The sequence below is a fragment of the Coniophora puteana genome, assembly GCF_000271625.1.
Source record: "Coniophora puteana RWD-64-598 SS2 unplaced genomic scaffold CONPUscaffold_9, whole genome shotgun sequence".
In the NCBI taxonomy this organism is placed as follows: Eukaryota; Fungi; Basidiomycota; class Agaricomycetes; order Boletales; family Coniophoraceae; genus Coniophora; species Coniophora puteana.
Window position 1 is genome coordinate 152551 of NW_006913061.1, and position 18376 is coordinate 170926.

The window sequence follows — 18376 nt, forward strand, 5'->3', positions numbered from 1 at the left end:
CAGGAAGAAGCACGGATAACCAGTAACGAACGTTTCCAAAGCATTGTAGCCCACCTCAAGACGTCCACTAGCCCCCATTTAACCCCTGTGTTCACATGCTTTGGCTGCACTCGCAGGCGGCTCTCACCACTTTTTCCGCCTTGCTTACAGGACCTTTCGCGCCGACATCCACTCATCGCGATACCCAAGCGATACCTCAGGCATCTTCGCTGGGATTTTCCTTCCCTAACCCCCTTGCAGTATATTATTACCACGCTTCAGTTAATGCGACAACAACGAGGCCATCTCTCCTGTATTCAAGACACGATCGCATATGGAGGTCGAAATATCATTTGATGCGGCTCCAGGTACTGATCCCGAGGTAAAATATGATCACTCTACATCTTGATCAGATAGGTTAGACATTTGGCTTGCGACTTGTCAACCGGCAGACTTGTTGAGAAACAGAATTGATTTATGGGGGCCGTGCCTACATACACCGCTACTTTATGCATGAAAAGCGAAGTAAATATACCATAGGAGTGTGAAGCGTAAATCATGTTTCCCATTTTTTAGGACAGTTTCAAAAACTATCACTGATCATGTTCTAAATAAGTTACGGAAGTCAAAGCTGCTGGAATGTCGCATCTTCAAACATATACCCAACGCTTCGTATTGGAGGTACACTCGCAAACGCCACTGTCGTTACTTCTTGTGATGCCGAAACCTCGGCACCTGTAGTCAATTCAAAGCTCTTCCTTAGGCTCACTAATAACCAAGGGCCGATCAGGGCGAGGAGGATGCTTTCCATCATCGAGTTGATGACAATGAATGCCGTTATCTAGTGCGGATAATATCAAAGACCAGTTAGATGATATCGAATATAATTCCATACGTTTGCTATAGAGGGCGCAAATGCCATAGCCGAAAGCGTGTAACACATCAAAGCGCTGAATGCAGTTATATCGCTGAACGTGAGCAATCTGATTTGAACTCACAATAAAAAGTAGGTCAAGTTGTCTCGAACAATCACAGCCCCAATGCTCGTTGCTGCTTGCACTGGCCTATTCCAGAACGAAGGTGAAAGGTGCCTAATGGCATGATGTAAAGCAAAAGCGCAGAGAATGGTGTCGAATGTCAGAACTGCCATGCTTGTTGCAGGGTATGCCCATCGGAGAGATGTAGTATCTTGCTGGCAGATGTTGATATTCAACATAGTGAACGTCGCTAAAAAGGAGTGTTTGGGAACGACTTAATTGCAGATAAAGAGCAACTCACATTCCAGATTGGGTCCAAAGGCAAATACAAACATCACAGCAGTGATATTGATGGCGCACGTTATTGTGAAGCAAGTAGAAAGACCAATCAAAACGGCTTTGGACCTTTGAAATAGACCATATATGCGCACAGCCATCATGCCTACAGGGACTAAGTTCGTTATTAAGGACAGGGAAAAGCATAGTTCGGGCCAAACCTTGTAAAACGATGGAAAGCAAAACGGATAACACCTGCATAATTACAAATACCGTGTAACCTGTTTGAGCGCTGAGTTAAGCACCGGCTGTAAGATTTTCTGAACTTGTACCTACATCTGAGAGGATCAACCAGGTCAGAGCAAAATAAGCGATAAAGATTAATCCGGTAAAACTCACTGCTATAACATAACATCGATATTATCTTGAGTGCCCCAATACTAAGCTTTTATGGACTCACTATGCTTGTTATCGGTAGGTTGATAGAGTATACTGCGAGCATGGCAGTGAGTTGTTTGAGTATAAACATTATTTTGGAGCGCATAACCTGCGAATAAACTGAGATAATGATTAGTACTACGCAAACAAAGGAAGAAAGCATTAATGTACTTACGCAGCGAATAGCATTCCCGAGTACCGCATCTGGAATAGCAGTGAGCGTAAACACCCTATAATTAAAGAAACCTTCATTCCGACTCACCATTACGTATAAAAGAGTGGTCCATGATCTCCCCGTATCATTAAGCACATCCTCGGCTTTTGTTTGGTCATGTTTGGCTTGCTCCGCTTCTGGTATGAACATGGCTCATTTCCGCGTCTTGCCTGCCCACCATCCATTCAATATGTGGCTCTATGCCACTCCACACATTCACTTTCTCTCTCGGATACGGACCGACTAGGCTTGATGGTTTTTTCCGCCGATCAATCGTTTATGCCAGTGGGGATGCCCTTGAAAGCTTGACAAATCCCAAGGCGATGTTCTTAGGATTCTCGCAATTGCTGACTCCATTGGCTCCAGACTGCTCCACCTCGTCATTGCGTCATACCCCTCGGCCATTCACTCACACCCACGCTTTTCTCCGGATACGTGATTCCTCCTAAATTCCTAACAAACGACACAGCACGCCGTTCGAACAGCTCCTCTTTTTCTTGACATGCGTCTCTTTTCTCCGCATTTGGTATGTTGCATTTTTTATATTTATATCCTCTGCTTTCGTTCCATCGGTTGACCATCCCCCGCAGCACGTTATCGTCGCTTTCTGCTCATCGCATTTGCTCATCACCAATCGTTGATATCGCCATCACATCTCCATCATGTCTTCCTGCAGCGCGAAGGGTTATTTCTGCCTCGCCAACGCTCGTCGCGTCTCCGTCACCAAGGCGTCCGGCGCCATCGCGTACTACTGGCAGTATGCCACCACTCTTCGCTGCAACGACGACTCTGCGCTAGCCGCCGAGTTTCGCATCTACGCTCGCTTTTCGGATCCCTCCCTCCCAGACAACACCCTCGTCGAGGCTGTCGCCCAGGTCCACTTCCCATCCGATCAGGGCACCATTCTCATTGAGTGCTCCGAGCTCAATCCGTTCCCTGGTCATCCGTCTGACCTTGGTTACGACGACCACGTTCCGAACACCTATCCAACTTTGTATGTTCTCGGCACTGTCGTAGACAGCGAGCCGTCTCTGGGAGACCCTGACCTTCGTGGTTGCACTCTGTCAGCCACTGACTATGTTCGTGACGGCTTCAAGGACTCCCTCATTCAGTGAGCCCTTTCAGTTCGGTTTACTGTCCTGTTCGTTCTTACACTCCACACAGGTGTACTTGGAGCATGTCGTCTCGTCGTTGGCAGAGGACTCCCATCCCGAGGAACAACACTATCACGTATTCGTACGGCTTACCTGTGGGATGGGGTTCCGCGGGCAGCTTCCGCATCACTATTCAAGGTCTTGCTATGAGCGTCGGCCCGCGCGACACCCATGGGGGAAATGGCGGAGCACCTCCCACTCCTGGTGCTGCGTCAGTTGATGGGTCTCCGTCCAAGAAGCGCAAGTTCACTGCCGTTGCGTCCGGAAACGCGTCCACGGCCGGCGCTCAATCTTCTTCTCATGGGGCCCCTTCTAATCCTGCGTACGTGCTGCATATCGTTATCTTCCTGCTTTTCGGTGCTAATCCCTTCTAATCCAGAGTTGGTCGCGTTTTTGGGGCTCCCGCGACTCCGGTTGGGAGCGACGACGAGATGGAGGAAGATAACGATGACGATAACAAAACTAATGTTGGTCAGTATCGGTAGTTTCTTCTATGTCAATACTTCTGTTCTGACTGATTTCGTAGCTTCGCCCGTTCCGTCTTCGCCCCACAGCGCTGCCACATCTGCTGTCCCCGCTCCGGTCGCGGACTCCCCAGCTCCTCAGTCCGGCACTGTTCAGTTAGCTTCCACTCCTACCGCCGCGCCCGCGATGGATGCTGCCACATACGAAGCTTTTCTTCGCTTCCAGAGGGAGAATGCCGACCAGGACAATGGCGCGGGTGCATCTGCACATGCCGAGTCTTCCACTACTCCTGCTTGTGGGAAGGCTAACACCTCCTCTCGCGGCCGTGGCAGGAAGCGCACGAAGAAGGCCTCTGCGTAATAGAATTTATGTACAATCTAATACAATCCGAAGCACAATGTATATCCTATCATGTTAATTGTGTACCCTCCTCGCTCCAATGTCACAGCTCCTTTGTGCTGCCAAATACGGCAGCTGGTTTCAAACTCCGATATGTCGCGTGTTGGCTCCGCAGTTTCTCTCTCTCTTTCTTTTCACCATATTCTTCCGGCAGCGGGCGCTGGTGCCCCAGTCCGCTTCAATCTGAGTGGGCCGCTCGGCGGCCTCGTTGCTATGGCTCGGAGAGACACAAACGGGCGAGGGCTGGTCGGCCATCTGCTCTGTGCAAGGCAGACTATCCGTCAGCCCTCGCCATATTTTCTCTCCAGCCTATGCACGGGTCAGCCAGAGGGTGTTCGCCCACAGTAACGCCCCGGTGAATTAATAGGCTCTCCCCGCGCCCAAAGTGACGGGGGAACCTTGGTCCATAATGCGACGCGACGGCGCCCCCGGCTGAACCAATGCCAATGCGCGCGCTGACGCATGCGCCCACCATGGCTAAACAGCACTAAACTACGGGTATACTCGCATTCATGCGATGCACGATAACCACGTACCATTGTATAAATAAGACCGTGTAGCATAGACGAAAGCAATAACAATAGTACTATACTTATGGCATGCCTCGCTCTCAGAACTGAGCCGACGCAATAGAGCATTAGTAGAAGGTCTCATCTCAAGCGTTGGCTAGCAGTACTATTAGGCCAATGTCATTCCGTTCCGTACATACAAATCATATCCTCACGTACGGCGCTACCACTGTGTTACCATACCTGTCCCGTCCTTCGGCCCTAGGGGTGCCCGCGAGGGCCTTGGCTATGCTCATTTCTGTAGTTGCCGTTGACCCCAAGTTGACCCTTCGCTGAATGCTAGGGATATGACATCATGCGCCCACCCAAGGAGAATGTCGGGGTCATCAGCGTAGTGGTTCTTCCGACTTCTTCGGTTTTCTACTCGGACCCGATCATGTCAAGCTGTGCTCCACCCGGATGTCCGCGCCGGATACACGTGTGCGGATATTTGGTGCTGCTTGCTACCTTGGCAGGAAGCGCTTCAAGTCCCCGCACCTTGCTCCGCGTCTCTCATCTTTCCCTGTCGCTTCATCCATGATCGAACCTTTGCTGAACTCCGTCTCTGTCGTCATGGCTGGTCCCTCGCTCGTTAAATTGCTGTCGCCCATACCCAACGGCTTTCTGTCTCAAGTTTAGAACAAGATGTCGTTTGCTCTCTATCTTCGCAAGTTCACCGCAACCAGTCTGTATCGCCTCCTCCCGCTTTGCGTCAGCTCTAACTTACTCTTTGCCCTAGGTGTTCCCGAGTTCGTCGTCCGTCCGTGGTCTATGATTCGTTCAATTTCTTCCCTTTGCCCCGACGATCTCCCCTCTTTGTTGCATTTGCTTCGTTTGGTACAAGGCCGCGCAATCAACTTCGACCAGTTCTATGTCTCTCTGACTCAGCTGAGCATGGTAATTTTATTGCATTTCGATTCAGTGTTTCCACTGATTTAATCATCATTACCACAGTTTGCCGAACTCGTGAATCCCGACTCTATCGCTCGTCTGCAAAAGCGGAAATACCGCTTGCTCATTACCTGGTGTCGCACCAGTGACACTTCCCCTTTTCACTCGAACGCTCCATATTCCGCGAATTTCTATCTCACCTACGATCGTTTCGACGGCACATCTCCACTTGAAGCACTTGCGTCATTCCTTTTCGATTTCTTCCATAAGTGGGGTCGTATTCCTGTGGTGCGGCTAGGGTTTGTTGCGGACGCGCAACGGGCCCACATTGGCGGTATAATTCTCTTCAACAGGGGCGGCAGATTTGTATTTGCCGCAATGATGCGGTGGTGTCGCTACAAGGCACCGGCGACCATGATCTATGGCTGGCCTGTGACGGCAGTTGGCAGGAATGCGACCCTTCGAAACCCAGTTTACCTCACGCTCGCTTTTCGCGCTGGCAGGTCAGTTTCGCTTCTTTGACACAAGCATGACATCTCTAACTTGGCTCGCACTAGGTTTGTCCACGTCCTGTAACGTGGCTCCGTTCTGTTTCTCCCTTTGATATGCCACTCTCATCATTATCTGCCTTCCTTTACGACACAATCATCTACTCCACTGCTTCATCACCGTACCTTCTTTTTTCTTCTTTTGACTTAACTAGGAGCATTTCAAGTTTCTGTCTCCGTGTCGTGCTCAACTGTGTACTGTCGCCGACTCTATCACCAGTATTCATCTCGTTGATCTGCTTTACTTCTTCCACCATCCTCAACTTCATCCTTCGTCCACGCTATCTACAGTACCTTTGAAACTTGGTAATTCGATTCCTTTTGAACACTTATCGTGTCTTGACAAGTTTCAGTGATTGTGCATGGATTCTGTCCGTAACACATGGGCAATAGCGCCAATCTCCCAGCCACGCTTACGATGGGGCGAAGTAAGAGCTGGTCACCGGCATGCTTGCCCCCACTGCGGGATAGATTTGTTGACTGGCGAATCCCCTGGCTTCTGCTGTGGTCCTCGGGGTTCACGCCTTAACCAAGTCCGCCCTTTACCCCCTCTACCACCCGAATACGATGTCTTATTACAGGACAATCGTATTTCAACCATGTCCCGGATTCTTAATCTAGTGTTCTCGTTTGCGGCAATGGAAACTACTCATTCATTCCCACACAACGATGGGCCCCGTGGCTTTCTCGCTATCCAAGGCCGGGTCTATCATAGAATCCGTCCGACGCACCAGAACTCTGCTGTCCGCTGGTTACTGTACGACGGATTTATGTCCACCACTCCGTTTGCAAGTTGGGCAAAGGAGCTATCTGATCGATGGATCAACGCATTCCGTGCCGCTCTGTCACGGTGCAACCCCTTCGTATCATATCTACAGCAATTTTCTCAAGTTGATCCACACACATACCCCAACGCTCAGCTGTCTCTCGTCGACTCTGTTTCGCAGTCCGAAATTGCCGCATTCATCTCCTATGACAACACGTCCTCCCGTGAGGTTGGCACCCGGACATTCACAATCTCTCGTACTTCTGGCCAAAACCAATCCATTCCCACTACCAGCCGTCTCTGGGAACCTCTTGCATACCCCTTGCTCTTTCCACATGGCACACTGGGTTGGGGCGCTTTTGGTTCAGCCGAGGACATCTCGGGTTCAAGTAATTCCAATACTACCCCTTCTTCCGATTGTGCATCTACACAGCTGTGGTACTACAGGGCACGTCTTCTGCGAGAACCAAGATTCAGAATGTTTGGTCGTCTAACTAATGAATATATCGTCGACATGTTCTGTCATAACCTGGAGACGCGCTTGAAGTATATTCGCGACAGCCAGCTGGAGAGACATCGCGAGGACGCTGCTCTCATGGGTGCTGACCCAAATGAATTCTCAGACAACCAAAACATATATCTTCCAGCTTCGTTCCTAGGCTCTAACCGATGGGCGTCTGAACAAATCGCCGACTCGCTTGCTGTTGCCGCAGCTCGCGGTAATCCGACCTTTTTCATTACAATGACGTGCAACGCTCATTGGCCAGAGATACAGTCACAGCTGTTACCAGGCCAAGACTTCACCGATGCACCTGTTGTCGTTGCGCGCGTGTTTCGTCGAAAACTGACGGCACTCATTCGCACTCTCAAGAACATGTTTCCTCACGCCGGTAAACCACTGTACACCATATACTCAGTCGAGTTTCAAAAGCGCGGTCTTCCCCATGTCCATATCCTTCTCAAGTTTCCATCTGACTGTGTGTCTCCTGAGGATATTGACGCCGTTGTTTCGGCTGAGGTGCCTTCTAACTCAGACGATGCAGAATTGGTCAACAAGTTTATGCGCCATAACCACCCTTCTCTGGGTCGACCGGCTGCGACGTACTGTCAGCGAGAGCGCGAGGACGGCTCTCGTCACTGCCGCTTTGGGTATCCCCATCCCGCCCAAGATCGTACAACAATCGACAATGAGGGCCGTGTCCACTATCGTAGACGCTCCGCGAATGACGCAATGATCGTCCCATACAACCTCGAACTCCTCCGCTCCTTCAAGTGCCACATCAATTTCGAAGTCGCTAACACGTCTCATCTATTCCAATATCTCTTCAAATACATCCATAAAGGTTCGCAGTTCATATGTTCACATTGAATTGCATACTTATGTTGTCCACAGCGCCCGACAAAGCTCGCTACACTATCCGGAGAGAGAATGAACCAGTCGATGAAATCGAAGAGTGGTACAAGTCACGCTATTTGTCTGCGGGGGAAGCAGTTTGGCGAATTCTGGGCTACAATATCACGTATAAGGAGCCGAGCATTGAGGCTCTTCCTGTGCATCTCCCTAACTCCACTGTATATCGACAGTATCGCCGCAATCGCTCTGAACGCTCCGCAACCTTTTTGGAGCGCTATCTCAATCGTCCTCGAGGTACCTTCATCAACATTGATGGCGTTGAGATGAACTTCGACGATCTCACGTACACTGAATGCTACGTTCGGTTTCGCCTCGTCACATACAACGCTCGCAACATCAATAAGCGTCACTACTACGAAGAAGCAGCTGTGATTCCCAACGTCGTTCGGATGCACTTCGTTCTACGTGTCAGCCGACGTGCCCATCTCACCCGTCTCAAATCGGTACCGCCTTCTAAGGGCGAACTCTTCTACTTGCGGACGATTCTAATTTACAGGCCATGCCGCTCATTTGAAGACGCTCGCACTATTGAAGGCATCACATATCATTCATTCCAGGATGCCGCTGTTCGACTCGGCATCTTTGTGGACAAGAACGAGGCGGAACTTGCCATGTTCGAAGCCCTCACCTCTCTCAAAACTCCCCGCCAGCTGCGCCTACTTTTTGTGCACCTCCTCGTTAATGACTGTGCCGCTACACCATGCACCTTATGGGACCAATTCGCGCATTGGCTCTCCCGTGACTTCCTCTATCAAGCCAACAACGCCCAGGATATCGCATATAACCGTGCACTTGACGACATCTCCAAGGCGCTCGAAGAGTACGGCAAGACACTGGTCAGCTACGGTTTGCCTGAACCCACCGTGTACAGTCGTGAGGTGGAACACGAACTGCTTCGGTGGGGTCCGGATGCAGAGCGCCTCGGTCTACGAGCGGACGAAGCATATGTTCGAATGACGTTCGAGCAGCGGATGCTATTTGACACGATAATGGCATCTGTAACAGCGGGCCGCCAAGTCCTCCTCTTTGTCGATGGTCCGGCGGGCCGTGGAAAGACGTTTGTTGTGAACGCAATTTGCGACAAACTCAGGTCCATGAATCAAATTGTTCTGCCTACCGCTACAGCAGCTTTCGCTGCTCAACTATACCCCGGAGGCCGAACAACTCACTCCACATTCAAGGTAATGTTTTTCCTCTCCGTTCATTACATATCATGGCATGTATAAACCCTGCTGATGCCGTGGATTCTATTTCAGGTGCCGGTCAATGATAATAACGAGATGTTGATGTCCACCATGTCTCCTCGCGGCCCTCGTGCTGAGCTCGTCATGGCCTCAGCCGCGATCTTTTGGGATGAAGCGCCCATGGTCAACAAGGCCGTGCTTTCATGTGTTGATGATATCTGTCAACAGATAACTGGACAGGAGAGACCGTTCGGTGGGAAATCACTGATACTCCTGGGTGATTTCCGACAAACGTGCCCAGTCATCCGTGGTGGCTCACAGCGTCAGGTTATTGACGCTTCAATCAAGTCTTCAGCACTGTGGTCATACTTCACCACGTTCCATCTTACTATACCTATCAGGAATGCCGACGATCCAGAGTATGCTACATTTGTGGATTCTGTTGGAGATGGGCGAGGTCCTGAAGTCCCACTCGACATGCTTGACACTGTCTACACGCAGCAGCGGCTCATTGACTTTGTCTTTCCCGACGATACACTATCGCGACCCGCTGACTGCCTCAAGCGTGCAATACTTGCGCCAACTCACCGCCAAGTCGACGCATACAACAACAGTATCCTCAATACAGTTGATGGCGAACAACGTGTTTACCTCGCTGCCGATTCGGTCAAAGAAGCTGGCGAGACGGGACTCATTCCTCCAGCAAGCGTGTTGGACTACATCTCTCGTCATCCCCCGCCCGGATTCCCTGCCCATGCACTTACCGTCAAAACGAACGGCGTCTATCGTCTTCTTCGAAACTTCTCCGTTGATCGTGGCCTCGTCAAAAACGTACGTGTTGTCGTCACTCAGGTTGGTATTCGGATCATTACCGTTAGGATTCTGCGAGGGCTAGGTGGTGTAGGAGTGGTTGACCCTGAAGATATTCTCTTGCCTCGGATCATGTTCCAGGCGAGTTTGAAATCCGGTCACACTCTCGAAAGGAAGCAGTTTCCTTTGGCGCCAGCATATGCGACTACATTCAATAGCTGCCAAGGCCTCACGCTTGATTGTGTCGGAGTGGACGTGACTCGCGACGTGTTTTCGCATGGTCAGCTCTATACAGCGCTGTCGCGCATACGTCACCGCTCCTGCGGTATGGTGCGTATCCGTCCTGGTGTTCCTTCCGCAGTTAATATCACCTATACCGACCTTCTTTGATAACTGTATGTGAATGAATCCACACTGACTTCACGTTCCACATTTCGTCAACGCATTCATGCGTGCGCATGCTTGGTGCGTGCTCTCTCCCAGCCACTGATGCTTCTATTCTGGGGGACCGCAAACACTTACGTCAGAAGGAGCTCTTTCTGAGATTTAAGCTGCACATTCTGCTGCGGACATCAGCCTATCCTACGCTCTGTGTTTGCACCACAACCATCGCACATTATCATGAGCGGTTCTGAACACTCTTCCTGCATGTTCTTTTCCAGTGACCCTGCCGATGCGGAGGACTATTCCTCTTCGCATAGTGATGTATTGTCCATTGCCGATGACAACCCCATGCCTTTGGTGATCGCGAGAGACATTCAAATAGGTCAGATTACAATTCGCCGTGAATATACTACGTTTGGTGCCTAACTTTTTCATATTCGGTAGCACGTTGTCCCCCTGTATCCACGAACCTTCGGCCATGGCCCAACCCTTTCACATTGTCAAGTCATATGCGAGAGACATTTGACGCTATAATCGACGGAAATACCTCTTGGCCCGATTATGTCGAAGACATGCTTTTTACCACCGGCGAGGTTAGTGTTGTGCTGTGGGCGTTTACGTTCCGCTCGCTTCTTTTCTGATGTTCAATTTCATCAGGGATTCACACTGACCTTTCCATACTATGACCACAACATGCTTATCATCTTCATTTGGCGCTCCACACCAACGGACTCGCCATTTCACTCCCGATGCCCGTTCGCAATAGATTTCCATGTTGCCTGCTATGATCCTGACGTCATAGAGATGGGATCTCGATTGGCTGGAGTCGGTTGGTATCTTTCAATGTGTTTTTTGAGTGATCACAGGCAAACAGCTTCCGTTATGCCAAGTGATTGTATCTACTACATTCGCATCGCGCACCACATTCCCCAATGTACTGTGGGCACTATCTTCTTCACTGACGCGGCCTCCGATTTGTTTCACCGCGTTGAAGATATCTGTGACACTATGACACACCCTCTGGGATTTGTACGAAACCAATTGTGCGTCACAGTCAGCGATGTTTTGCTACGGGATAACCTGGATTATGTTACCTCGGCTATGTCAATTACGCTGTATGCAACGCGGTAATCTCCTAGAGCATTTGGCAACTTTCAATATCAATGTATAGTGGCGTGGAATCTTCAACTTCAGCGCCAACGGTGAATACTATATGCTCCCTAGGTTCTGTCATGCTTGCTGTCAGTTCTGGCTTCGTCTCAATCACCTATCATGTGCTTCTCTGCGCCCATGCCCGTCTGGTCCGAGAGAGAGAGAGCGGACAATTCCGGTCAACTGTACAGTCCTGTATAACCATTGCTATATAGTGAGTGCTGTACGCTTCTCTCTACTTAGCACGTCTTTGTCATTTTCCTCACCCTCCTCCTCTGAAGCCGGTTTTTTTCTGTTGCTTCACTCACCAAAATAGCGCGGTCCCTGCGGAACGCTCAGGGTCCCTGGAGGTCAATGTACGCTCATGCCCGATGACCGTCGGACATGCATACTTTTACCTTCAGGGTCCCTGGCGTTTCCCTCAGTCAGACCGCTATAATTCTTTGATAGACTTCGCTCACATACCGCAGTACATACGTCATGTATTTGCGCCGCTTAGTACAGAGTCAATGAAATGCTATGCATGATTCCATTCTTATGTTATGCCTAGCTGTGTTATGTCTCAATCGCCCCAAATTGACTTCTTCGTTGCTTCTTCGTGATCGGCCCAACTTCGGCTTTCTCAGTGCGGATGTCGGCACGGGCTTATGTAATCTTCTCAGTTTCCAAAATGTTGTTGTCTCCGATTTCCGACTCTGCTAACCTCGCTCTCGCCGTTCGCTGTTGTCCTCGCCCCACCACCCTGTCCATCTCCGTTGACACTCGGACAAGGTCGCCGTCCATGATCACCCTGATCCCAGTGCCAATACCGTTGCCTCCAATCCCCGCTGTCCATTCCGCACTCTCCACTCTCCACCTCCTTCGTTGAATCCTGATCAAGATCACCGCTCCCGTGCCAGCGCCAACACCGCTGCCTCCAAACTACATCTCAAGGTTGCCGTTGACCGGCATAATCGCACCATAGCCCATCCAACTCATTGGATACACAACCGCTTGCGTATGCAACTCGTCGGGTATGCGAAGTTCTCCACTTAGCTTCTGTGCGATGGCAAGCGAGCGAATGTCATGACGTATTCTGCGCTGGGTAAGTGAGTTTCTACTCATGTTTTAAAAGCGCTTGGACAGACTTCCAGAACGTCTTGCTGACGCTCGCAACGTGTCTAACAGCACCTATGCCTCCATCTACCGACTTATATCTCAACTCCACCCTAACTTCATCGCTGTCCGCACTTCATATCTCAGACACCATGGCTATCGATTGTGATGACGGCCTCGAGCACCTCTCCATTCTAGACGACAAGCCCTTGCCGTCGATTATATACCGTGACGTCTATCGAGGTTTGTACCCAGCTCGTCGCAGGATTTGTGGATGACTTAAAGTTCTCGCAGCGCAGTGTTGCTTCCATCTCTGGAACGGCCAGCCTCGCCGTAGCCCTTTCTCGTTATCGAACCTTATTCGCTTTTCCTTTGACGACATAGAACACGGCATCTACTCGTGGTACGACTACGTAGAACACATGCACGCGTTGACAAACGAGGTGCGGTCGTGAACTTTGCTCGTCCTTCTCCATTGCTAATGTATACATCACACCAGGACTGCCCTACCTTCGTACCCTCCTTTGAAGGAAACGTTGCTGTCCTGCTTATCTGGCGTCCCGTGCCGAGCAACTCAACCTTCTTTCGCCATGCTCCCTGGGCAGTCGATTTCTACGTCATGACCAACAATGTTCATACTCTTGCGTTCAGACTTGCAGGGCTATGCTGGTACTTCAGCGCAGACTATCTGCACATGTACCATCAGCAAACGTCCGGTGCGCCGTCCGACTGTGTTTACTACATTACCTCGAGTCACCATACCGATTTTTATACGTCCGGTACCATCTTTCTTACTGACGAATTCCGAGACACGTTCTTACTCTCGACGTCTCGCTGTGCTAACGACAGCCCTTTTGAATACAAGTACTATATGTTACCCGTTACAGTCAACGATATAGCTTTGGCGTACAATGCCGATGTCGTTGAGCGCTTGATATGTACAACTGGTGGGAATGATCACTTCTACTGACGCTTAGACACTGTTCCGTCCATGTAACACATTACCGTCTCGCAAAAAAAAACTAAACTACTATCAATCTTTGACTTCTATCAGCGTCTCCTAAAAATCTCGGAAAACATTGGAATCTATTTGGTATGGCGTAACACTCCGCCGGACTCAACACTGTATCACCAAGCTCCATTCGCGATCGACTTCTGTGCCCTGGAGAGCGATGTTAATACTTTGGCATTTCGTATGGCTGGTCTTACGTGGTACTTTGGCAGCTTCCTTGATCGTGACAACATGGTCGACAGCGACTACCCTTCTAACTATGTGTACTATATCCGTGCCGCCCTTCACATCGAGCGCTACACGCTTGGTACCATTTTTTGCACGAGTAGTTTTGCGCGGGTGTTCTCTGAAGTAACGAGGGCTTGCGCTCGTGGTCGAAGTGCCGGGGCTTACTTGCATCGCTCGCTCCCCGTCACTGTAAACCACGTTATGTTGCTCAATAAGCCGGTAGTACTTGACGGATTCTTGGGGCTCAGTAGATACGCCGTCAGTCACCACTAATTCAAATTTGGGTGCGGTCTCTGATCTTTGCTTCGAGGGAATACCAAGATCAATCGAAGCTCCACCGGCACCACTCGCACCTTGATCAAAATCCCCGTAGGTTGTCCGGACCGGAATCAAACTGACACGTGACATGACCCACCGCCCTCACCACAGTTTTGGACTCCCGCCCTTCGTGATCGTCTCTGCCTCTCGCTTGCAACCTCACTAGCTCAATGGAGACCCCATTACGTCTGATGTAGCACCTTGCCATCTGTCCAAGCGGCATTCGCCCTAGCCACGCCTTCCCATCGTCAGCCTCACTAAGAATCTTATATAAAGTAACCCCTCCTTCGTCAAGTCGCCTATTCCAGTCACTGCGTCCATAACTTCCGCCACGCTGTTTTCTCCTCATTGAGGCGAGGCCATGTCGTACTATCGCAGCGCTCACGTACTCTTCACCGAAGCTAGCTGGAGGCTAGCGGCTGAGGATGGCACAATCATTGACGAGATTGGGCACGCCCCTTCCTCACCAGGTGACACTAACAATGCATCCTCCTTGCCGGACGACGACGCGGACCTCCCAGCCCTTATCGACGACAGTGACGAGGATGAGGATGAAGGCCCACTCTCCCTATGCGATGGTAGCGACGGCGGCTCCATGTCCCCGTCCAGGGACACTGATTGTCTCAGAGATGAAGCCCACCCGCGCTCCGTGGGTAAGTGTTCTATTCTCTGTGCGTCGGGCTAAGTCTAAGACCTACACAGCAGATGAACGCCAGCTTCCTCTCAACCCTACTTACCCAGATGCAAGCGTTCTCTCGGACTGTCTACGATTCTCATTCGACGACATCACCCACTGGGTCTACAACTGGAAGTCTTATGTTGATATCCTTCACGAAAACACTCGTGAGGTAAGCCCTCATTCGTGGCCATATCGCTCTCATCTCATCACTTTACAGGAACTGCCCGTCTCCATTCCCAGTTATCCAGACAACGTAAAGGTCGCGTTTGTCTGGCGTACAGTATCCGTCAGATCCCCTCTCGCCCATGAAGCCTCCTTTGCTCTCAACTTCTACGTCACTACGACCGGCTCACAGTCCCTGGCTTTCAGGCTAGCGGGGTGTGGATGGTCCTTTACCTGGGACTATCTCCGCAACTTTCATTCAGGCGCAACCCACTGCCCCTCGGACTGTGTGCACCACATTGAGGTGAAACACCATACTGAGCAGTACACCTCCGGTACTATCTTCTGTGCAGAAAACTTCCGTTCGACGTTCAATCATTTCACTTCCCTATGTACCATCGACCGCGAGCAAGAGTTTCTCTACGAAGGATTGCCCGTAACTGTAAACAACCTATCACTTCCGCGTAGTCATGTACATATGCTCACACTGCTACAGCTTTGTAACGAGTAATGTGCAATACAGTGAGCCTCCGCATTAATCGTAACTTCTCCTTATGTTGTCGTGGGTTAGTTCTAAAATCGAATATAGCACACCTCGTCTCATCAAAACGCTCCGGCTTCACCGCTAAGATGAAGCCGAGGTACGCCTTCCACTTGACATACCTAGCTCTCCCGAGTCATTGACCGACTCCAAAGCGAGGTCAGCTCCGCAGTTCTCGACCTGCCTAGCGAGTTTGACTCCATCTCACATTTTCACGTTGCCGATGATACACGCCACGCATTAATTTTTCGCGAACCCGATCCTTTTCATTAATGATATATCACGGGGTAAGCTTTCACGCATCCGAGATATATGTGTGATACCGCACTGACGTCAGCCTAATCGTATGGACGTCAGCTTATAAGAAACAAGCTGATAACGATTCCGAGGGTACCGCACTCACCGTCGTCCCTTTGCCGTGCTCAAACATGTCTCGCTCAGAACAAGAATCGTTGGTGGCCCAGTTATCCAACCTGAGCATTGATGGCACGACGTCTGCGCCCTCGGACGAAGGCGACTTACATCGGCCTGCCGACCTAGAACAGTCACACCTCCTACCTCTCACTATTCAAAGAGCTTTTAGGAGAGGTATGTACTTCTTTACCGCTTTGCTCCTAACATTTATAATGTGATCTCAGTTCATCTTCAGCTACTACCGGATCGTACGCCGTGGCCAGACCCATTCGCTCTGTCCCATCGGCTCCGAAGCTCTTTGGATGGTATTGAAAACAACAACTTCATGTGGTCTCGCTATGTTAGAGAAGTTCATGCGATCACTGGCGAAGTATGTCATTTTTGTCATGGTCAACGTGCCCGTCTCATTCAAGCTGACATGTCATGCCAGGACCTTCCCGATGCCATACCTGCTACATTCCCGTATGATCACTCAATCACGGCCACGCGCCTCTATGAGGACTTCCGTGTTCTCTTTACGTGGCGTACAGTACCTACCGACTCGCCGTTCCATTTCCATGCTCCTCTCGCTGTTCACTTCTTGGTCGCTTCGGCGGACACACATTCTTTAGCACTTAGACTTTCCGCAGTCGTTTCAAGGTTTTCACTTGAGTGGCTTGACCACTACACAGAGGCGACTATGCGTGCGCGTTCGTATTGTGTCCATTTTATTGACGTAGTTTTTCATTCAACGGAGGCGACTATTGGGACATTTTTTTGCACAGAGCAGTTACGTGACACGTTTAATTTTGCAACACAAATGTGCCGTGCAAATTTCCCACTACAGTTTATCTACAAAACAGATGGTGATGAGAACGCTGTCACCATCAGCAACTCCTCCGTTCTCGCAACCGAACGTGACCTCGAAACTCTGCTAATGCTGACAGATAGGTATTTTGCATACTATTAGAGTGTCCGCTATATTTGACTACGAGCATACGATGTATATAATCTAATGCTTCGTTCAACGTCATATCCCCTGCCGGAGCGAAGCGATGGCATGCCTTGTACTTTTCTACGCTGATTAGAGAATAAATCGCCACAATATGTTCTAAGAATTTCGTGCTAGTCACCCAAATAAACTCCACCTAGAAGAAGGGATTGAATTGGTTAGGTCCTCAGTCGCATCAAATTGGCATGTATATACTCTGTACCTCAGAGTCAAGATTCAGAACTATAGTCAAACATATTATACCAGTGTATGTGATAAGAGTGAGCACGCAAACTCACAATAGTCATAGATTATTATAGTCAGTGCAGCAGCTAGCGCGAGATCTGTTCAGTTGACCACCCCCTCACAGCGATAAATGTGAACTTGAGTTACTTACCTTGTGTATAACCGGTTATGAATAGAAGGTATACTTCCGATGCCAATTCTTGCTCTGAGGAAGCTGCGGACATTGTCGACGCCTTCTGTCCTACAGGACGAGCGACGAAGTGTATTGTTAAAAGATGGCCCTTTTATACCTTTTCCCCCGCAGCTGTGTCCGCAATAACTTTGCTCGGCTACATAAAATTATATGGAGGAAAGTTATTTATATCATGGGAGAGTCTAACGAGATGTCAAAGGTCCCATATATTTGGCTACCAAGCAGATAACGGGCATGGGATAGGGTACAGCACCGCAAGTTTTTGACAGAAATTACCCGGTTGTTTCAGAGCACTATACAATGCAAATCACACCAGTGTAACATTATCTAGCATGCTGTCACGGCTGTTTTGTGTACTTGGAGTGACTGTATTGGGGAGCGGGCAGCACGAAGGCATGACGAAGAAAAACCTGAAGTCAACCCATTGCAATCCTGACTTACATGCGTTTCAATTTCGTCTGCACGTCGTTAACCTCTCCAACAGCATATCAGGAGAAGTCTGAAAAGGGATCTACTTTAGTATCGAAGCGTGTTCAGACATAGTCTATGTGTCTCCGGAGAACGATTCAGGCATAGCTTGTAAATGGCAGTGTATACGCAAAGAGGCGTGAAACACCCATCATATGCTGATATCAGAGCGGTCTTATCGGGCACGGCGGTTGATGATGGCGATTAGGTCGGAGGAAAGGTTGAAGGAAGGGACAATAGCACTTCATCAGTGAAGTTTACTTCGGCAGCGAGTCGCAGAAACCCTTCCCTGAGATTTCTCTGGCTACCGATCCACATACCTTCGATCAGAACAAGAGCTCTAGTTCTCGTATATTCCAAATAGTGTTCTAATTCCTTTACTTTTTCGAGTTGTGACGCCGCGACGGTATGCTCAGACTATTTTTGCTTGGAAAGGGACCAAAATAGGGTT

At 49.8% G+C, this 18376-nt stretch overlaps 6 protein-coding genes across 6 annotated transcripts; 5 read left to right on the forward strand and 1 right to left on the reverse strand.

Annotated features, from left to right (window-relative positions):
- Positions 1 to 604: 604 nt before the first annotated feature.
- CONPUDRAFT_74406 (uncharacterized protein) lies at positions 605 to 1957 on the reverse strand (the record flags this gene model as incomplete). The annotated part of the gene is made up of 8 exons (XM_007772314.1): positions 605 to 820; positions 875 to 947; positions 978 to 1206; positions 1258 to 1361; positions 1506 to 1564; positions 1693 to 1779; positions 1846 to 1874; positions 1933 to 1957. 8 exons carry the CDS (start codon positions 1955 to 1957, stop codon positions 605 to 607), a joined length of 822 nt encoding a protein of 273 aa, XP_007770504.1.
- A 589-nt stretch (positions 1958 to 2546) lies between these two features.
- CONPUDRAFT_74407 (uncharacterized protein) lies at positions 2547 to 3863 on the forward strand (the record flags this gene model as incomplete). The annotated part of the gene is made up of 4 exons (XM_007772315.1): positions 2547 to 2995; positions 3049 to 3360; positions 3418 to 3509; positions 3565 to 3863. 4 exons carry the CDS (start codon positions 2547 to 2549, stop codon positions 3861 to 3863), a joined length of 1152 nt encoding a protein of 383 aa, XP_007770505.1.
- A 1232-nt stretch (positions 3864 to 5095) lies between these two features.
- On the forward strand, positions 5096 to 5917 carry CONPUDRAFT_155530 (uncharacterized protein; the record flags this gene model as incomplete). The annotated part of the gene is made up of 4 exons (XM_007772398.1): positions 5096 to 5135; positions 5190 to 5347; positions 5405 to 5844; positions 5899 to 5917. The coding sequence occupies 4 exons, from the start codon at positions 5096 to 5098 to the stop codon at positions 5915 to 5917; spliced, it is 657 nt and encodes a 218-aa protein (XP_007770588.1).
- Positions 5918 to 6251: 334 nt separating this feature from the next.
- On the forward strand, positions 6252 to 6605 carry CONPUDRAFT_60263 (uncharacterized protein; the record flags this gene model as incomplete). Its single annotated transcript, XM_007772304.1, has 1 exon — positions 6252 to 6605. A coding segment is annotated over one exon (354 nt), but the record flags the coding sequence as incomplete, so codon positions are not given.
- Positions 6606 to 12846: 6241 nt separating this feature from the next.
- CONPUDRAFT_155532 (uncharacterized protein) lies at positions 12847 to 15604 on the forward strand (the record flags this gene model as incomplete). Its single annotated transcript, XM_007772399.1, has 8 exons — positions 12847 to 12937; positions 12989 to 13137; positions 13194 to 13410; positions 13831 to 14013; positions 14654 to 14905; positions 14955 to 15100; positions 15149 to 15535; positions 15590 to 15604. The coding sequence occupies 8 exons, from the start codon at positions 12847 to 12849 to the stop codon at positions 15602 to 15604; spliced, it is 1440 nt and encodes a 479-aa protein (XP_007770589.1).
- A 458-nt stretch (positions 15605 to 16062) lies between these two features.
- Positions 16063 to 16997, forward strand: CONPUDRAFT_74411 (uncharacterized protein; the record flags this gene model as incomplete). Its single annotated transcript, XM_007772316.1, has 4 exons — positions 16063 to 16222; positions 16273 to 16418; positions 16479 to 16731; positions 16768 to 16997. 4 exons carry the CDS (start codon positions 16063 to 16065, stop codon positions 16995 to 16997), a joined length of 789 nt encoding a protein of 262 aa, XP_007770506.1.
- Between the last annotated feature and the right edge of the window lie 1379 nt (positions 16998 to 18376).